This window comes from Labrus mixtus, chromosome 15 (genome assembly GCF_963584025.1).
Source record: "Labrus mixtus chromosome 15, fLabMix1.1, whole genome shotgun sequence".
In the NCBI taxonomy this organism is placed as follows: domain Eukaryota; kingdom Metazoa; phylum Chordata; class Actinopteri; order Labriformes; family Labridae; genus Labrus; species Labrus mixtus.
In genome coordinates, this window is record NC_083626.1 from 16,145,555 (window position 1) to 16,162,735 (window position 17,181).

At 39.7% G+C, this 17,181-nt stretch overlaps 1 protein-coding gene across 1 annotated transcript; it reads left to right on the forward strand.

Annotated features, from left to right (window-relative positions):
- The first annotated feature begins 4,549 nt into the window (after positions 1 to 4,549).
- On the forward strand, positions 4,550 to 15,236 carry LOC132989221 (tetraspanin-2-like). The gene is made up of 8 exons (XM_061056682.1): positions 4,550 to 4,791; positions 11,205 to 11,307; positions 13,849 to 13,946; positions 14,084 to 14,158; positions 14,498 to 14,581; positions 14,678 to 14,734; positions 14,836 to 14,919; positions 15,016 to 15,236. The coding sequence occupies exons 1-8, from the start codon at positions 4,723 to 4,725 to the stop codon at positions 15,079 to 15,081; spliced, it is 636 nt and encodes a 211-aa protein (XP_060912665.1). The 5' UTR covers positions 4,550 to 4,722; the 3' UTR covers positions 15,082 to 15,236.
- Positions 15,237 to 17,181: the final 1,945 nt, after the last annotated feature.

The following is a 17,181-nucleotide window of genomic DNA, read 5'->3' on the forward strand; positions in this document are numbered from 1 at the left end:
CTTGCTATAAAGAAATTGGAGCTTCATATAGGGTAAAAAGATGAAAACAAAGGGTCATAAAAAAAGTAGTAAGAAACAACTTAGACTCTCAGTTACCACAAATTCTTTATTTAAATGCATTGTTAAAACTTGTGGTTGTTCTGAATTTCAGGCATTTCTTCTTATGCACCCTGCATTTTTTATAGACAGGGCACAAAAGCCAGTTGCAGAGCAAGGTTGACTTCAGGTAAAGGCCGCACAGACCAACCAACCATTCTGTTCATACCTGCACATCGATCGGCGAGGCTCTTACCAGGGTAAAGGAACGTTGTTCACACCATGCATATTGGTATGATGCCTTTGTATGATTGTAGCCAATAAAGATGATTAACAAACTAGGTCCTAACATGTGCTTAAGCAGGTTGTGGTCTTGTCACATATGATGCACATCATTTTCATGCCAATCAAACCATCTTATAAGCAATTTCTATTTTGTATGGAAGCATGAGCATTTGGTTTGTTTATCCTCATCCTCATTTTTTTTTGGTTGTACATATAATTTAACCAATCTTGTCTAAAGACACCGAGTAAAAATACGGACAGTGCAGGGCATCCAATAAAATATTTGTGTTATTATTAGATCTCAATCAAGACACTGAATAAACCATAAACCAACAGATACTGGATTAAGGTCATTAGTGTCTATGTGGAGGTGTTGGCCTTTGGACTGACTGGGCATGTGTTCTTATATTTTGCAGCTCATCTTTTTGTTCCATCCAAGCCAGAAAAGTATTTTCATTATCACAAAAACACACATAAGAACATGCTACACTCTTGTGGTTAATTTGAAAAGTATTCCCTAAATCTTAATGAACAGAGGAGGAAAAGAAGACTGTGACAGAAAACCCTCTCTGTCATTCTTGTCATATCTTCGCTCACTTATAATCTAGTCCTACAAGTTTTCACACATATTTTATCCTCCCGCAGTGCCCGTATGTGCTCTTCACTTTGTTGATGTTGCTTTACAGATCATGCACACTGGATGTGTTGCCAGGAAACCTCAGCAGAGCAAGGCCACCTGATCAAAGGATTTTTAAGAGGTAACAGGATGTTTGGTTTGTTAACTGATTGCATGGCAATCGTTTTGCAATAGCTGAGAAAAAACCCAAGTAGGAAATATGCATTGAAAGAAAGAAAAAAGGAGCTGAATTGAACAATGTATGTTTATAGACTTACGAGGTGAGGCAAGAGACAGCTTAGTTTCAATTTATCTCATTATTCATCCATTGTTTTTAACTGTTTGAAGGTCAGGCAGGCAAACATGGACATGCAAAGAATACAGAGCAGTCAAAATAGCTATCAATGAGTATGTATACAACACAGCCAACTTCTCTTTGCCCATTTGTACAGTCCTTTGTTTGATCAGCACACCTCCAAGCACATGCGCATGTGGCTTTACCTTGAAATAGTTTTGTGCAGGTTTGCAATTTGACCAATAGATGGTGCAACGCTGCCACAAATATAAGTCTCATTGCGGCTAATCCCATGCAAGCTTGTTGTGGACATCATAACTAACTACTATCCAAGCGTTAAGACCACAGGTACATTAATATGAAGGAAGAAAGCTCAAATAAACCAAAGAACTCTACTCAGCTTTTGTTTAGTCACAGCTTCATTTCCTTTTGGCCTTAATGTCCAACAGATATCTCAGTCTGACATCATTAATGACCTCAGAGTCCAGGAACGGGTCCAGGCCCTGACCCAAACATGGTTGTAGCTAAAGAACAACTATTACTGTTCCCACCCAGTCAAAAAAAGGAGAAAATGAGGAATATGCTCTTAACTTGAAGATATTAACCAACAAAACTGTTTTAAGTGTATAGGATTGGAAAGGTCGCATTTTGATTATATGCTAATAGTGTTATATCAGAGCAACTCAAAATGCAAACCCTTAATGGACCCATTATGTATTAGCCTGTAAATGATCCAGTCCACCATCTATGTACATGGAGGTCAGGGACTGCACTCATTTTTCTTTTTCAAACATTTGGAGCTACATAGCAGCTCAGACACCAACAGCCCCAAATAGCCAACAAGCAGGGACACACTGGCCTTTTCCCAGTCTTATCAGCCTTTCCTCTTTTGGCTCTGCTCTGGTTAACGTCCAAACTAAACTACTTTAGTTTTCTCTCTGTCCTCCACTGTTCCCTTAATGAGTGCCACAGCGCAGACTCTGCTGCTCTGACGGTTTTTACAGGTTGAGCTACAAGGCTAAAACTCTTGCAAATCCCTAAAGAGCTCCACTTATTAATGATTTTTTCAAATTGATACAATCTCTGAGCATTTGTTCTAGCCATTGTCTCTTCTGCCATCCTGTCATTCCTGTCTGACTCCGTAGTCCTTCCAGCCTTCGGCTTGGCAGACTGTTTTCTCCTCTAAAAGGACTTCTCAAACCACTGCCTACATTCTTGGTGATCAAATTGAAGTGATCTTTGGATATTACCCCTACTCTCCATGGTTGTTGGGAAAATATTTATGTTGAACATTGTGTTGCTGCTGAGATCTATGCTCCATGTCAAGGAATAAATTGAAAGAAGAAAGCCAGGAGAGGTGCTTTCAATTTCATTAATAATAATGTAGTTTGTATCCTGTTTTTGCTTATCTTAAGACTTTACAAGATTGGGCAAGCATTTCTAAAAAGTAAGTAGGTTTTGCATTTAAATCAGATGAATCAGTGGTTAAAAATGTATCCCAAATAGGTTAACTTTACTCAGAGGAGAAAATGACTCAACCCAACTCCAAGAATTCATAGTCATGTTAAGATCATCAAGTGTGAAATGAATGTAAAAAAAAGTCCTCATAGTTAAAGGTCATCTGTTTCCTCTAAGGAAATAATATTCAACTGTTTTTCATCAAGACCTGACAGAAAAAAATGTGATACTGAGGACAGATGAAAAACATGTTTCAACTTGATCTCTATTACTTGTCACTCAAAAATTGAATTAGAACAATGAGGAGCAAAATGAGAAAAGAGAGTATTTTAGTTTCCAGTCCATTCTTTCTGAGAACTTAAACAACGACTTCATTTCCTTAAATCCTTGACACGTTTTTCTTTTCACAGACAACTGGTTTGATTGCACAGGAATGGTTTGGGGAAGGGTGTTGTACTATAACAGTTAAGAAATGACTCAACATCATTTTTATCTCGCAAAAGGAAGTTGAGTAAACCGTTATCGCATTATACCATCCCTAATATCTGCATTTCTTCTTTTTATAGTATTCCCACCCTGCATATTACATATTCTGTAACCTTGTGAAAAACATGGCCACATTATACATATTGAAATAATTTTAAGAAGCTAAAACTGTAATCATTATATCCTAGCAAAAATTGTATTTCTCAAAGTTACTATCTGATGTAGAAAGTTGATCACTACAGGGCATCCAACCAGTACTGGCACACTGACTGTTTCTTACTCAAGGGATTAACTCCACACTTGGTCACCTCTAGGCTACTTGAATGACTTCATTTCATTTCAAACCTTTATTTATTCTTGAAAAGACACTGAGGTTTCCCTCATTTCCAATGCCGTCGAGATTACAAGCACAGTAAAACAAGCAAAAAAACATCAAACACGCAGAATCTGTGAAAAAACAAACAAACACTGAGATCATTTAAAACAGTTACAATTTGAAACAAAGTTATTCGAAATCAAATTCCTAAACTCTGGAAGAGAGGGAAGAACTCCGATCCTTAGAGTTTGCTGGAGGGCGTTCCATGAATTTGGGGCATCAAAAGAAAATGCAGATTTACCGAGTTCACTAAAAGCCATCGAGGGACTTTAAGAACGAGCCAATCAGAAGAACTTCTTTATTGTTCCTGTACAACTCAGGTACATAATGGTCAGGTGTGCTTCTGTTATTAAAATGAATTAAAGAAAATATGAAACAACAAAGGATAATAAGCCAATACACATGTTAGAACAATAGAATTACCTGATTTACAACATTCACTTAATTGAGTAGCCTACACAATATTAAACAACAGTAGGCCTAGTTTTATGAAATTGCAAATTATGCAGATACCTTGAACAGAATTTAAAAAGGGTATCATAACACTAATAATAATACTTATTAGGCCTATTATAAGTCATCATGGCAAAATTAGGGGGGGGGGGGGGGTAGAAATTATTACATTAGCAGACAAGACTAAATGTAAACAGTCCCTGGTTACGTCTATCCACATTTATTAGAAACCCTTACAAAAGAGAAAGTGAGTTGGCAGTCACATTCTTAAGCTAGAACCGTGGGTTTTGTTTCTTTTTCTGTCGAAGAACCACAAGGAGCCTTACAATTAAGAATTAGAATAAATGAATATGAATGTAAAGTTAAAGGTTGTCCTTTTGTCACTAGGGATACAACACGTCGACCAAACATATGCCAAGTCCTCATCGTGTAGTCACAGCCCCCCTTCGGGCCCCCCTCAGTATTATTGAAAGGGGCGGTCTGGAAAGAGTTTAAGCGGATCCCGCCGGCGTTTGTGCGCGCGCGTGTAGTGTGTTTGTAAGATAGATAGAGAGAGAGAGAGAGAGAGAGAGAGAGAGACTCTTGATTCACGAGTGTTGTGACCGGGCTGTACCGTTATTGTCCCTGTGAGCGGAGCCAATACAAGCGTCAGAGCAAAAATCTACTGTGGAGAATTTAAAGGGCACACACACATCCACACGCACGCATCCAGCCGACATGGGGAAGGTGGAAGGAGGAATGAAATGCGTGAAATATCTCCTGTTCGTGTTCAACTTCATATTCTGGGTAAGTGCGTGCTCGCTCTATTCATTTTTGAGATAAAAGTTGTGCGTCGATGAACAAGTGCCGCAAATGAGACTTTACTCTCTATGGGATACAGCTGACCTCCACGCCCACGTGCTATTTAGATGCTGAGATTGTTTACAGTTTTGTTTACATTCACACTCCCTATTGTAGCCTAACCCTCTCATGCTGTATTTAGTTGTAGCACTCTCGTGGATTTACTTAGCCTACTGTGAGTGGCGCGGAAAGGGTGACAGCAAGGTTTTGTTTCTTTTTTTTTTTTTTTAACTCCTGGCTCAGCGGGCTCAAATCAGATTTTCCACAGAGGAAAAACCCGCCCCTTTTTTTTTACCCGGGCCGGGGAAGCATGTTTTCGAAAGGAAGGCTGAATGAAAAGACAGAGAAGGTTAGAGAGATTGAGAGACAGTTTATGGCTAAATGGAAAACAAACTCGGCAGTTACGCCAAAGCGTCATTAACAAAGAGAGCTGTTTGCTAAAATGAAGAAACAGCTGCAAGATCCCCAAAACTGCTTCCCCTTCTGATATTGGGCATTCACGGGAGACACAAGAGAGTCACTTTGCTCAAGACGAACTGTCAGGTGGATGTGAAAGGTGTGACTCTGCGTTAGTGTGTGTGTGTGTCCTGCACACATGCTCTGCACATGTGTCTTCATAAAATAAACCCTGACATCTCTGTTAAACCCATCCAAAGTGTGTGCTACAGAAAAGATGAACATTTACTTTGCAGCTCCAGGGAGTAGGTAGATAAACGGGACGTCCTCTCTCTGTCTGTCTGTGTGTGTGTGTGTGTGTGTGTGTGTGTGTGTGTGTGTGTGTGTGTGTGTGTGTGTGTGTGTGTGTGTGTGTGGAGAGGGAGAGGGAGAGATTTTCCTACAAGCATCTGTGAAGTGGATCAGGCGCTGAGTGCAGTGTGAATGGAGCCATTGTGACAGAGGGACAATAGCATAACTTCAGTCTGTTGCTCCTGCCTGGCTAAGCAGGAGAGCCTTAAGGGACCCTGGCCTGAACGCAGCTAGCAGCCCCACAGGACCCCAGCATTAAGTTGTCATATCTCCACCAAGATATGTTATTGGCTGAAATAAGTTTTTGGCTGAAATCCCGTTGGAGTATGGATGCATGCAGAGACAGAGAGGTAAAGGGAGACGTGATAAACAGGTGGAGAGAAGAGGACAGCGATGGCCGAACGAGAAGAGTGAATTATCAGTGATGGAAGGAGGAGAGCAAATGTGACAGGAGGGAAAAGGGTCATTGGGAGATTGAGAGGGATATTCATGTGCGTGTGTGCGCGCTCACATGGCGAAAGAGGGACAGTTGGCATGAAGTTGACCCAGATAAGAATAGAGAATAGATCATTATGAGCATTGCAGGGTATTATGTGAGTGTAAAACACACACAAATTTAACCTGTGTTTTTTTTCTCTTGCTGTATAAAACTTCAGCACATTCCCAAAACTCTTTTTTTCTACAAATGAAGAGTTATCTCTCGAGCTGATCATAATCAAAGTCCACTCTGCTGATGTTTGAGTGAGGGATGATTAGAGTGTGTGTGATGAGAGCCAGTGATGGAGGAGGGGCAGATATGTTTGCCTTCAAATCCCTCCATGAGTAAAGTAGGACGGGGCTGTGGTTCTGCATTTGGAGTGTTGGGAGATGGAAGCTGGTGGACATGCTGACACTATAAACACACACAAAAAGTTGTTTCACCTGAATGATGAAGAGTGTAATATACTTAGCTTAAACAACCTTATTCGACTAAACATGGTCATCAATCAATGCTTGTAAAGTGGTGCTGTGTTTATAAATCTCTCCGACTTCATGGCACAGCATCATGATGAAGTGAGATTCCTGTAGGACTTCAATACAAACTGTCACTGATATAATGCAGGTCAAGCTCTTGTATATACACTGACTGCTAAAAATACAAACGCCTGCAACAGTAAATCAATAACTGAATGGCTTGTCAACTCTGTGTTAGTGTGCTATGGTTCACCGACTGCCCTATTTAGTCAAAAATTAAGCCTGCGAGGTAAACAGTGTGGGGCAATCTCTGCTTAAAGTGATGTAAAACAGATCTTCTTTCCCACAGATATTCCCCCAGTGTTCTTCCTCCTTAAAAACCAAATTTCACCAATTTAGGAGTGCTACAAAATAAAATAATACATAAATAATACATACAGAAAACTGTGTCCGTCCATTTTAAGGCTCTTTATCCAGAAAACCAGTTACTCTGTTTGCTTTGTTTTTCTTGTTTTTGAGTCTTTCAGTGCATCTGCTGATCAAATATTTACAGACTGCAACTGTAGCCAGCCTCTAGGGCAATTTTCTTAGTTCTGCAAAGAGCAGAAGCTTAAGTCATTTTACTAAACAGTTCCTCCTCAGCATTACACCTTTTATCATCATACACATCGTATTAAGTATTCTTAAGTATTCTATTATATTAACACATTTCTTTCTTCAAATGTGTTCAGTAAAAAACGGCTTAAAACTGAATTTTATTACGACTAGTTTAATAAATTAGCTGATGACCTAAGAGCTGGAGAGCTGAAGAATCCTGTGACATTGTGGCATGCACCATGGCAGTGTCCTTGGTCCCTTGCTGTTTTTATTGAATACCGGTGATATGCACATCTAATTTATTTGATGAATATCCCAATGCAGACCTAATCAGTCTTTTTGACAATTGGTAATTGTTTCCAAACAAAAATATATGAAACAGACGATTTCTAGGGTTGAAGATAAAGCCATAAACACACTTCTAATATGGGTTTAGGTCCCCGACAATCAATCAACCTCTTATATATAAAACCGGCGAGATTGATATTTTAAATTCCTTAAATAACTGTTCAGAACCATTATTTTGAAGAGGCGTCAATCTTTTTTTAAATTTCTGGTAAGAGGCACAGACTTTATGGACAGAAGATATATCACTTGTCTGTGATGTGGAGGATGATGTGTGCCACCAGCTTCCCTCATGCTGAGACAGAGGACAATGGGATTTACTCCACCCATGACTGTCTTTCTCCTATTTACACTTTCCTTCTGCCCATCATTTTTAATGTGGGCTTGCATCTGTTTTCCTAAACATTTTCTAGACGGAAGACTATTTTTGAAAGCTTAAGTTGCACACTAATTACTGCTGGATTTAGAGGAGTCATTTAAACATGTTTTGTTTTCATAATACTTCTTTTGCTTTCATTTAAATGAAGACTATTTTCCCTTAAAACAAGGAGAGTGGATTATGCCACAGACTGTCTCGAACCAAGACCACAGTTTTGTGTCATCCCAGTCCCTGCTCTCATGGAAATTCCGCCTCACAAAAACACAATTTAACTGCACTGTTAAAAAAGTACACTGTAAAATAGCTTCAATAAAGCTGCAACAGAGAGATTTCCATCCCTCTCTAGAATATCCAGACGTACAAACTTTCTTCAGAGATGTTAGGACTGAAAAGAGGACTCTGCTTTTCTTACTTCCATCTTTCTCTTTGAGAAATATAGGCTTTACGGGATGGAGTTTTAACTTAGTCTCCAAACAAGATGCTTCTGTAGTCTGTGTCTGCAGGAAAAGAAAAAAGATGATGGATCCTCTGGTGCCTTCTTTCGTTCCCTCTTAAGTTGTTTTTGCCCCTTTCCCTCCTATTGTGCACACCAGAGTATAGTCACAGGGAGACAGAGGGTCTTTGTCCTTTGGGTGAGGGAAGGGGGGTAAAATGAGGTGGGGTAGAGGAGGGGGGTAACACGGAGATAAGTCGAGGGGTAGATTTGGGAGGTAGAGAGGCTGGGAGAAGGGTGTGTCTGGTGTCAGACAGGGTAATGATGGCAGACTGAAGTGTGTGTGTGTATGTGGAGGGGGGGTCTATGTAAAGGGAGGCATGTTAGAAGGGACACAAATGGGACCTTTGGGATAGTGAGGCTGATGAGTGAAAAAGTGGAGAATGTACCTAGCGCGACCTCACAGTGTGGTACCTCCATCTATATCGAGGTCATTTTGAAAGGCTTTTAAAAATAGCCATAATCAAGGAGGTTTGGTTGAGCTGTGAAGAAACCACCTGCTCCTCCATACAGCACTAACAAAGACCTAATGCTCTGCATCTAGACATTCACTATTCTTTACTATCATAATTAATACTTAGTAATACTTATATTTAATAGTCTAATAGTTGCTATCACTGATATTAGTCATATTTTAATTTAATTGTTGGCTTTGCTATTATTAGTCTCTGTTATCGGGGGCTTTCTTTGTTGCTTACTGTACGTCTCTCAGTTTGTCTGCCTCTCTCTCTTGCTCGCTCTCTCTCTCTCTCTCTCTCTCTCTCTCTCACTCGCTAGCAGATGGCTGTCCATAAATGAGTCTGGTTTTGTACGACCCCAACCCTACCCCTAACCCTAAAAGGAAGTGTATTGTTGTGATGAAGATGATGAAGTAATTTTAAATCTCTTTAAGAAAATAAACTATTTAGATATATAATAAATAGCTAAAAACATGAATATATTCATACTTTTTTTGAACAAGATATCACAATATATAAATAAAAATCTATTGGGGTTTTTTCTACTTATTACTAAACTTTGTTATCCACACAAGTCAGTAGGCAGCAGTCCTCACTTCACACCTCTGCCCACATTATCGCACCATCAGGTGTTCAGACAAATACCAGTGTTAAATAGATCCAGAGATTCCCTCTGCTCTAATCCAGCCTGGGTCAGTAAGTCTACATCTACAGCCCTTGCTTCACTGTGCTTTATCACTTTGGACCTGTTAATCCTGCAACCCCGAGAGCTCAGCTGTCCCATACATCACCATGCACAAAACTAAATCCTCAGTTTGGGAGGAAGCCGCCTTTCCCAACACCTGTCCTATTCCGATGCTTTACAACTGAGCTACTGGCTTTACTTCAGACTGGCAGTATAAAATACAACCTGCAGACCTGGAGCAAAAGGTGAGACGAGTGAAGACGGTGAGGAAGAGGATGAAACACAAAATACAAAGACTGAAAAAGGAATTACAAAACCAGAAAAGCGCAGATGTGATAAACAAGAGGTCACAAACTAAAGTTACAGTTGGGAACTGTTTGTTTTTCTCTGAACTATGGCAACAGTGTTTTTTGTTTAAATACATTTTCCCAACTGAGCTTGAGGACAGAGAAACAAACAGTCATGGAAAAAAAAAAACAGTCTAAACACGCTAAATTCTGAGATCTAGGACACAGAGACCATGTGACTGTGAAATGCTCTCCATTTAGTCAAATCATTTTATGTCTTTGGCCGCATACACACACACATGGACACTGTTGTTGTTTTGAGGCTAGGCTCAGAGGGTTTTTTTAGGCTGGATTATCCTCAGGGGGCGCAGACTCAGTGATCATTAAAACCTCTCAGTATTGATCTGTCACTGGAGCATCTACCACAGTCTCTAGTCCTTGAAAGTATCTCAGATCAGATGTCAGAGAAAAAAACACTCAATTCAAGGTGTTCTGAACCCTTAGAGAATGATTTATTTACCTTGCCCCAAAGCAACAGCATTGCACCGAGTATGATTTCAGTTGATGTATACTGATGGTGGTTGAGATGAAGGAAAATGTGAGCAACATGTAACCACGTTTCCAAACAAACAGGAGAGCCTGTTAAAGCTCAAGGTGCCACATTGCTGCCTGCAGCCAAGAGGGCCATTTTATCCATACAGCCAGAACTTGCTATGAGGTGTTTCAAAGTTACATAAGCAGCATTTTGATGGGATCTGTTGTTTTGAACCTGTTAATTATCCAACCATGATTAAGAGAAAATGTATATTTTTAAGCCTAACTGACTCTTGAATATTTTTTCCTGTTGCCCGGGTGCAAAGGGTGGAGGGACAGAGTGGAAACTCCACGCCACCGTTTACTTCATTTATGTGGAAAATCACATTTAGACAGCAAAAGCACAAGACCTCTCTGAAGGCCTGAAGACCATTTGTTGCCATTGTCGTGCTTAAGATGAAAAACAGCATAGCGTGCGTGTGAGATGAATGCTGGAACCATTAAACACTAACGATATGTAATCCAAAGCAGGAAAGAAATGATAAGAGAAATGTGTGTCATTATGGAATAACCAAAAGTTGTTGGCGTTCATTGATTGTGTTTCTCAAAAAAGGACCACCTGACAGCATGTGCAGTTTGAATTGCTTTTACGTAGAGGATGCCAGAGGCAAGAAGGCAGAGTATAGTCAGGCTTTACAGTTTGTTTTAATTCGGGTTGGGTCATAATAAAAGTCTGAATACGCACAAGTCTCTAGAGAGACTAACAAGGGAGCACTCATCTACAAAGATCCTTTATTTGTCAGTGTTTCCTATAAAAAAATAAAAATAAAATAAGGGTCATTTGGGTTCTGAAAAGTCTTTGTTTTCTCTTTCTCTTCAGTTGATGGGATCTTTTGTTCTGGCTGTGGGGCTGTGGCTGCGTTTTGATCCAGAAACTGTGTCTCTGCTCAATGGAGAAAAGGCTCCAGACACTTTCTTCATAGGTGAGTACAAAATGAAAAATGCAGAAAATTCCTGAAATTGAAGTTTTACTGATGTATAATGTATAATCTATTAAAAACAATACATTTGTTGTGTTTTTTTATAGCTAAGCAATAAAGCAAGATATGTTTCAGACATCAAATTGATCTTTTGGGGTGGATAGTTGGTTACTGTATGATTCCAGCATAGTGGAAGTTACTTTCTTTCATATGGAACAGCTTAATAAAAAGCTACTTACGTCTGTGTCTATGTTGCAGAGAAAGCACTCTTAATTGGTGACAGATAGATCAGTTTAACTTTAAAATACCAGTTTGAATCTTAGTGATACTTAGGCTACATATTAGAAAGAAATGGTCCATACATCAGAGTCTTTCTCAGTCTGGAAAGGGGATTCAATAAACTGACGTTTTTCAGCTCTGATTGACCGATTACATGAAAGACATAATGATCCTATTAAGATCATGTTCCCCCATTGGTTCCCCCCATCATGCACATAAACACACAATACAAACTCAAATAAAAGTCCTCATGTGCCCAGAGATTTGGTGTAAGGGAACAGCTTCAAGAACGTCTTTGTTTTTGTCTGAATGTATGTGAGTGTTGTCCTTTTAATGTGTTTTCTACATGCAATTTCAACAAGACATCATCTAATGCTGTTTTGATTATGAGGCATGTGTGTGCACCTAGCACACCGGAGATGAGTGTGAATAACAGGAAATGACTTCAGTTAATGCACAAGGGAAACCACACAGGACTAGTGCCAACCACCTTTTAACTCAGTATGTCAGCCTCCTCAGATGGAAAGAGCGGTAAGAGGGGGAGGACTGACTGTGTGGACGGTTAAAAATATAATATGGAAGATGGCTGTCATTGTAACAGATTGGAATCTATGGTTTTGAAGAAAAGGAGAGGCAGGACGTCAAATGAGAAGTGTTCTTATAAAGGTCCACCCCTCTCCTACTCACTACTGTCACAGTGCCAGTATAACACTCATCTTAATGTCAGTTCTTTTTAGGAGTGTCTAGACTAAACTATCCTCCTGATTGGTGCTTTAGTCGCTTCTCTTCACTAACAAGGTGGTGTAATGGTAGAGAAGCGTTGCACTTACGATGGCTTGTAACAGGTATTTCATCACTTCTTTCTGTTAGCCCCAAGATTTGCAAAACTCTTCAAAGAATTATCAGTTGCGTCTACTTCAGCCATGTGGTATGTTATTGTGTACTGTTGGAGAAAGAGTGAAAATAGTCTTGGACGGGAGCGTCTCAAGGTGGTTGACCCAGGATGCCTAAATGCAGCCTGTAACTAAAATAAGAGTTAGTAGTGATAGTTAGTATTTTAGCGTTAATTATGATATTTTTCCTAAACCTAACAAAAAGTGTTGCCACTTCCTAAATTTAGCCCAATGTTTGTGTTAAGTTTTAAAAGCTATAGGGACACAGAACTACTTGTCCAGGTTAGAAAAGTATCTTTGTCTGGGCTAAAATAATCCGGCAGGTGTTTATTTCTGTATTTCAGGACCACAAACAACGATCTCCTAATTTTACAATCCACACACATTTGTTTCTGTGACTTAGATGTCCACGTGGTTGGACTGAGGACGGCCGGCTTCTGTCAGGTCCTCTGAGAGATTAGTGTTACATATGGCTCTGACAGTGAGAGTCCTGTCCCCACAGATACAGCAGAAGGTTCTCTACAGTTGCCATGCCTCGTTCCTATGGCGTCAAACCCACAAACACCTCCTCCCATCATTGTACTTTAAAATGATTGATGATAAGAAAATAGAGACAAGCTTGAACTTAAATACAGAAGGAAAACTAAGGCAGTGCTCTATCGAAGAGAAGAGAAAAATCTTCTCTATCAGTTTGTCGATAAAAACACAACACCTATCAATTGATTAAAGGTGATCAGCAAGCTCACTGATCATGTGACACCTTGAGCAATCGCTCCTGAGAACAAAAGAAATGACTCAATCATTGTATCACACTGAGTAGTTTTCTTGTTTACACATTGGGATCCTTTCAACCGTCTTCTTCTCTTGTTCCCCACCTGAGCCCACGTCACCTAGGGGATGATGCGTCCTATCTCACTGCATCCTCTGTAGAGTGGTTGCCGAGCTACTGGCCCCACCTTCATGAGTTCACTGGAGGAACATATCTGTTGTTGAATTCCTCCCTTAAGAACTCTTATAAGAGGACAAGGCACACAAATTGGCTGTCTCCCAAAAAAGTGTGCTTAACTGACTGCAGAAATAGTCTGAAATGCTCCTGAACCTGTGTGAGTTCGGCTTTACAACCTAGACAGCAACTGTTCAAACTTAAAATGGTAGATATATGCTGCCTCCTGCTGGTGACTGGGCGAACTGGTTGGAATCAGTGTGTATTCACTAGTTCACATTGATTCATCCCAATTATGTTGAAAGGATGGATTGAAAGGAAGTTGTTTGGATAATAAGTATAGGTATTGTTAACTTTTCTTTTGGGGTTGAAATTCATGTAATTGTGACTTCATGTAATTGCGACATATCTTGTGACCTGTTCTTCCAGGGGTGTACATCCTGATAGGTGCTGGCAGTCTGGTGATGTTGGTGGGTTTCTTTGGCTGCTGTGGAGCTGTGCGAGAATCTCAATGCCTCCTTGGTTCTGTGAGTAAAAAACAAAACACAGGAGCAAAACTGATTTGCATCTTCTCTGAATTTAATAATGAAAATTGCGGAAGAATACCATTTAATCAGGCATATACTGTGTACCGCTTAAAGCCATGTTTCTGCATCTTTCTCAGTTCTTTGCCTGCCTGCTGATCATCTTTGGTGCTGAGATTGCAGCAGGGGTGTTTGGGTTCTTAAACAAAGACAAGGTACGCTTATTTATAGAGAATAAAATTTAAAAAGCATGTGTGGGTGTGGTAGAGACATGTGGCTTATAAGAAGACCCAATTTTCAGCTTAGAATTTCTAAGTCTTTTTTGAACCGAAACAATGACACATTTAATCAACATTTATATTCCATGAGATGACTCTATAACACCCTGTGTTTGTGTTGCATGTTCATTAAACAGAGTGTAAAACCGGATTTCCCCTCGCAGGATTAATAAAGTATAAATTATTATTACTGTTAATAACTCCTCGATATTTGAAAGCTTGAGTGTTTAAATGAGCGTGGAAAATCTGAAAGGCTAAAAGTTCTTTCTCACACAGATAATCGAAGACGTTCAGAACTTTTACGCAACCACCTACAACGAAAACAATAACAGCACATTGATCCTGTCATACGAGAAAGTGGTAAGTAAAGACTTTGTTTTCTTATGCAGAGATATTGCACATCAAAAAATGTTTTGGAAGAACATGCTTCATTGTTTTTTTCTTCCCACCTTTTAGCTGAACTGTTGTGGAACCATAGCAAGCCAATGCTCTGATCCCAAACCGGGAACAAAGGCAAGATCTGTCACCAGCTCCAGACTCCAGATGAAATGATATCTCTTCGTTGTAGAACAAATGAGTTGTATTTGCTGACTCCTCTTTTCTTTGTTGTGCAGGACTGTGAGACAGGCATCAAGGACTTCTTCAACAGTAAACTCTACATCATTGGGTACGTGGGCATCGGCATTGCTGGAGTCATGGTGAGTCGGGTTCTGAGAAGAGTTAAAAATACACACCATGTTTTTTTTTATGCAAGTGAGAACAATTTTACTAAAAACATTTTTTTATTTTCACAGGTTATCGGGATGATCTTCAGTATGGTGCTCTGTTGTGCTATTCGCAACAGTAGGGAGGTCATCTGAGCGAGATCATGGACTTGTACCAATCACCACTCTCAAAAGACTGTACAGCCTTCAGATCACATGTCCAATATCCGTTGTGGGACCAAGGAACCAAAAAGTTCTCTTTCCACTGTGGTGCTTAACCCAGCTATCCTGGCCTTATTTACCACTATTTTCTTCAACTTTTTCTTAATTTATTTACCATCACAAGCCAAGATGCAGACTCTACCTTTCCACAATATCCTGATAACATTCTCATCATTCACATATCCAGTGGGAACAGTATCATTTATGATGTTTACCTGACAGTCTCTTAAAAATAGTTTTTTTCCCCCCTCATGGCCATTTAGCAACCACTACAAGTTTTTAGCCCACATACTAGCACAGTAATGTTGATGCTTTTTCACACAGCCTTGACACTGACCCCGAGGCTGTGGGAAACTTTAGCCCGAGAGAGAAATCTGAGGCAAGAGCAGCTGAGTTTGCTGATCTGTGCATGGAAATGGACACACACACACACAAACGTGCAGAGTGACACAAGCACAGCAGTGTTGTGTAATGTAAGGCCATAGCCTTAAAATAGGTCTTCTGGAAAAATATTGAATCCTGATTGGTCGTATCAAATCAGGATGCCAAGAGAGGGAGTGGTCATTAAATGTTTCAAAAATGAATCACTCATGTAGCCCCCTAAGAAACTGCAGAATCAACACAAACTGCTCACTGTAAGAACATATGTGGTCATCTTAAAGGAACAGTTCAACATTTTTGGGGGGATTTGCCCATTCGCCTTCTTAATGAAAGTTGGATGTGAAGATTGATAGCGACCCGATGTATATGTTAAAATATAGGCTTCAGCCAGACAAACAGTTACATTAGCTGTGAAAAAAGCATTGATTAGACTAACTTTAAAACCTTCAGATCTTTTTTGGAGGATTTGTTACCTGCAAACATAGTTTAGTTAGCTGCATCCAGTCGTTTTGCAAAGCTAAGCTAACCTGTCTGTAGCCTAAAATGTAGGCTACAATACAACGATATAACAGTGTCATCGTCTTACCCATCCCTCAGCAAGAAACTGAAGAAGCCTTTTTCTTAAAACGTCAATCTAAACTTAACAAGTGTTTAAAAAGTAGTTTTCTATGTGGAACAAACCATGCATACTTTAGATTAAGAAAACAGTGCTGGTTTAGGAGATGTCTTTAACAGAAGTTAATAGAAAAGTTGTTCAAAATCCTACATTAAAAAATTCCTTGCATTGGAAAATTGTCGGAAAATTATACATCACTTGTAGTTTAGGAGGAAATATGTGACTACCTGCTATGGTACTTACAAAAAGATACTTTTGATAACTTTACTGCATTCTAAACTAGAAACGAGATTCCCTTTTTTTCCCAGACACAACATTGCATAGTCGTGTAACCACTTTTTTTTCTCTCTGTAACATACTGTACATGCTCTCTTACATAAGAGGGTACCCCTGAGTTTGTTGACTGTGTGTTTAGAATATCATCTGGCCATGCTAAACATAAACTAGCCAGTCGTCTGAGAGCAGGCACTGAGCCTATCAAGTTCAGTCATCCAAGCCGGGTCTTTCATCTTCTTCTTATTTCCATCTTTTTTTCCCCTCTGTGCCTTAAAATTAAACTGCGTACAACAAAACAAAAGTTAGAAACAACCCCTGTTATTCCTCTTATCAACCTCAGCTGACAATAAGGCTGCACAGACTAACCCAACCTGGAATCACTCAAAACAGCCCACTGTTTATTCTCCAAGTGTCAGATATCTGATGTGTAAATATGTGTGTTTTCTTGTAGTTGTACTTCATTTTGTAGCTGATGTGATCCTATTTAAAATGCTGTGTGTAGACAGAGGCTTTAGTAGATGTACAGTGGGATAGTCATGAGAGTGCTTTAAATAGTCAGAGCAAATCCACTCAACTAAAACAGCTCCTTTCACGTGCCTTTTTTTTTTGATAACACGCAATTTTACTGAACCACAGGCTGTCCGAACGTAGCAGACGATAAGTTGTACATATGTCTGTAGATTTGGACTGCGATTAATTGTCAAACCTTTTCATTGAGTAGCACATATGGCTCGATTTGCCGTTATCGTTTTGGTGTGTTT

Bases quoted from the DNA above. Each gene is read 5' to 3' on its own strand.
- LOC132989221 (XM_061056682.1), top strand. From the start codon at position 4,723: ATGGGGAAGGTGGAAGGAGGAATGAAATGCGTGAAATATCTCCTGTTC. The intron at 13,947-14,083 runs GTGAGTAAAAAA...CATCTTTCTCAG, and splicing joins CTCAATGCCTCCTTGGTTCT to TTCTTTGCCTGCCTGCTGAT. The intron at 14,920-15,015 runs GTGAGTCGGGTT...TTATTTTCACAG, and splicing joins TCGGCATTGCTGGAGTCATG to GTTATCGGGATGATCTTCAG.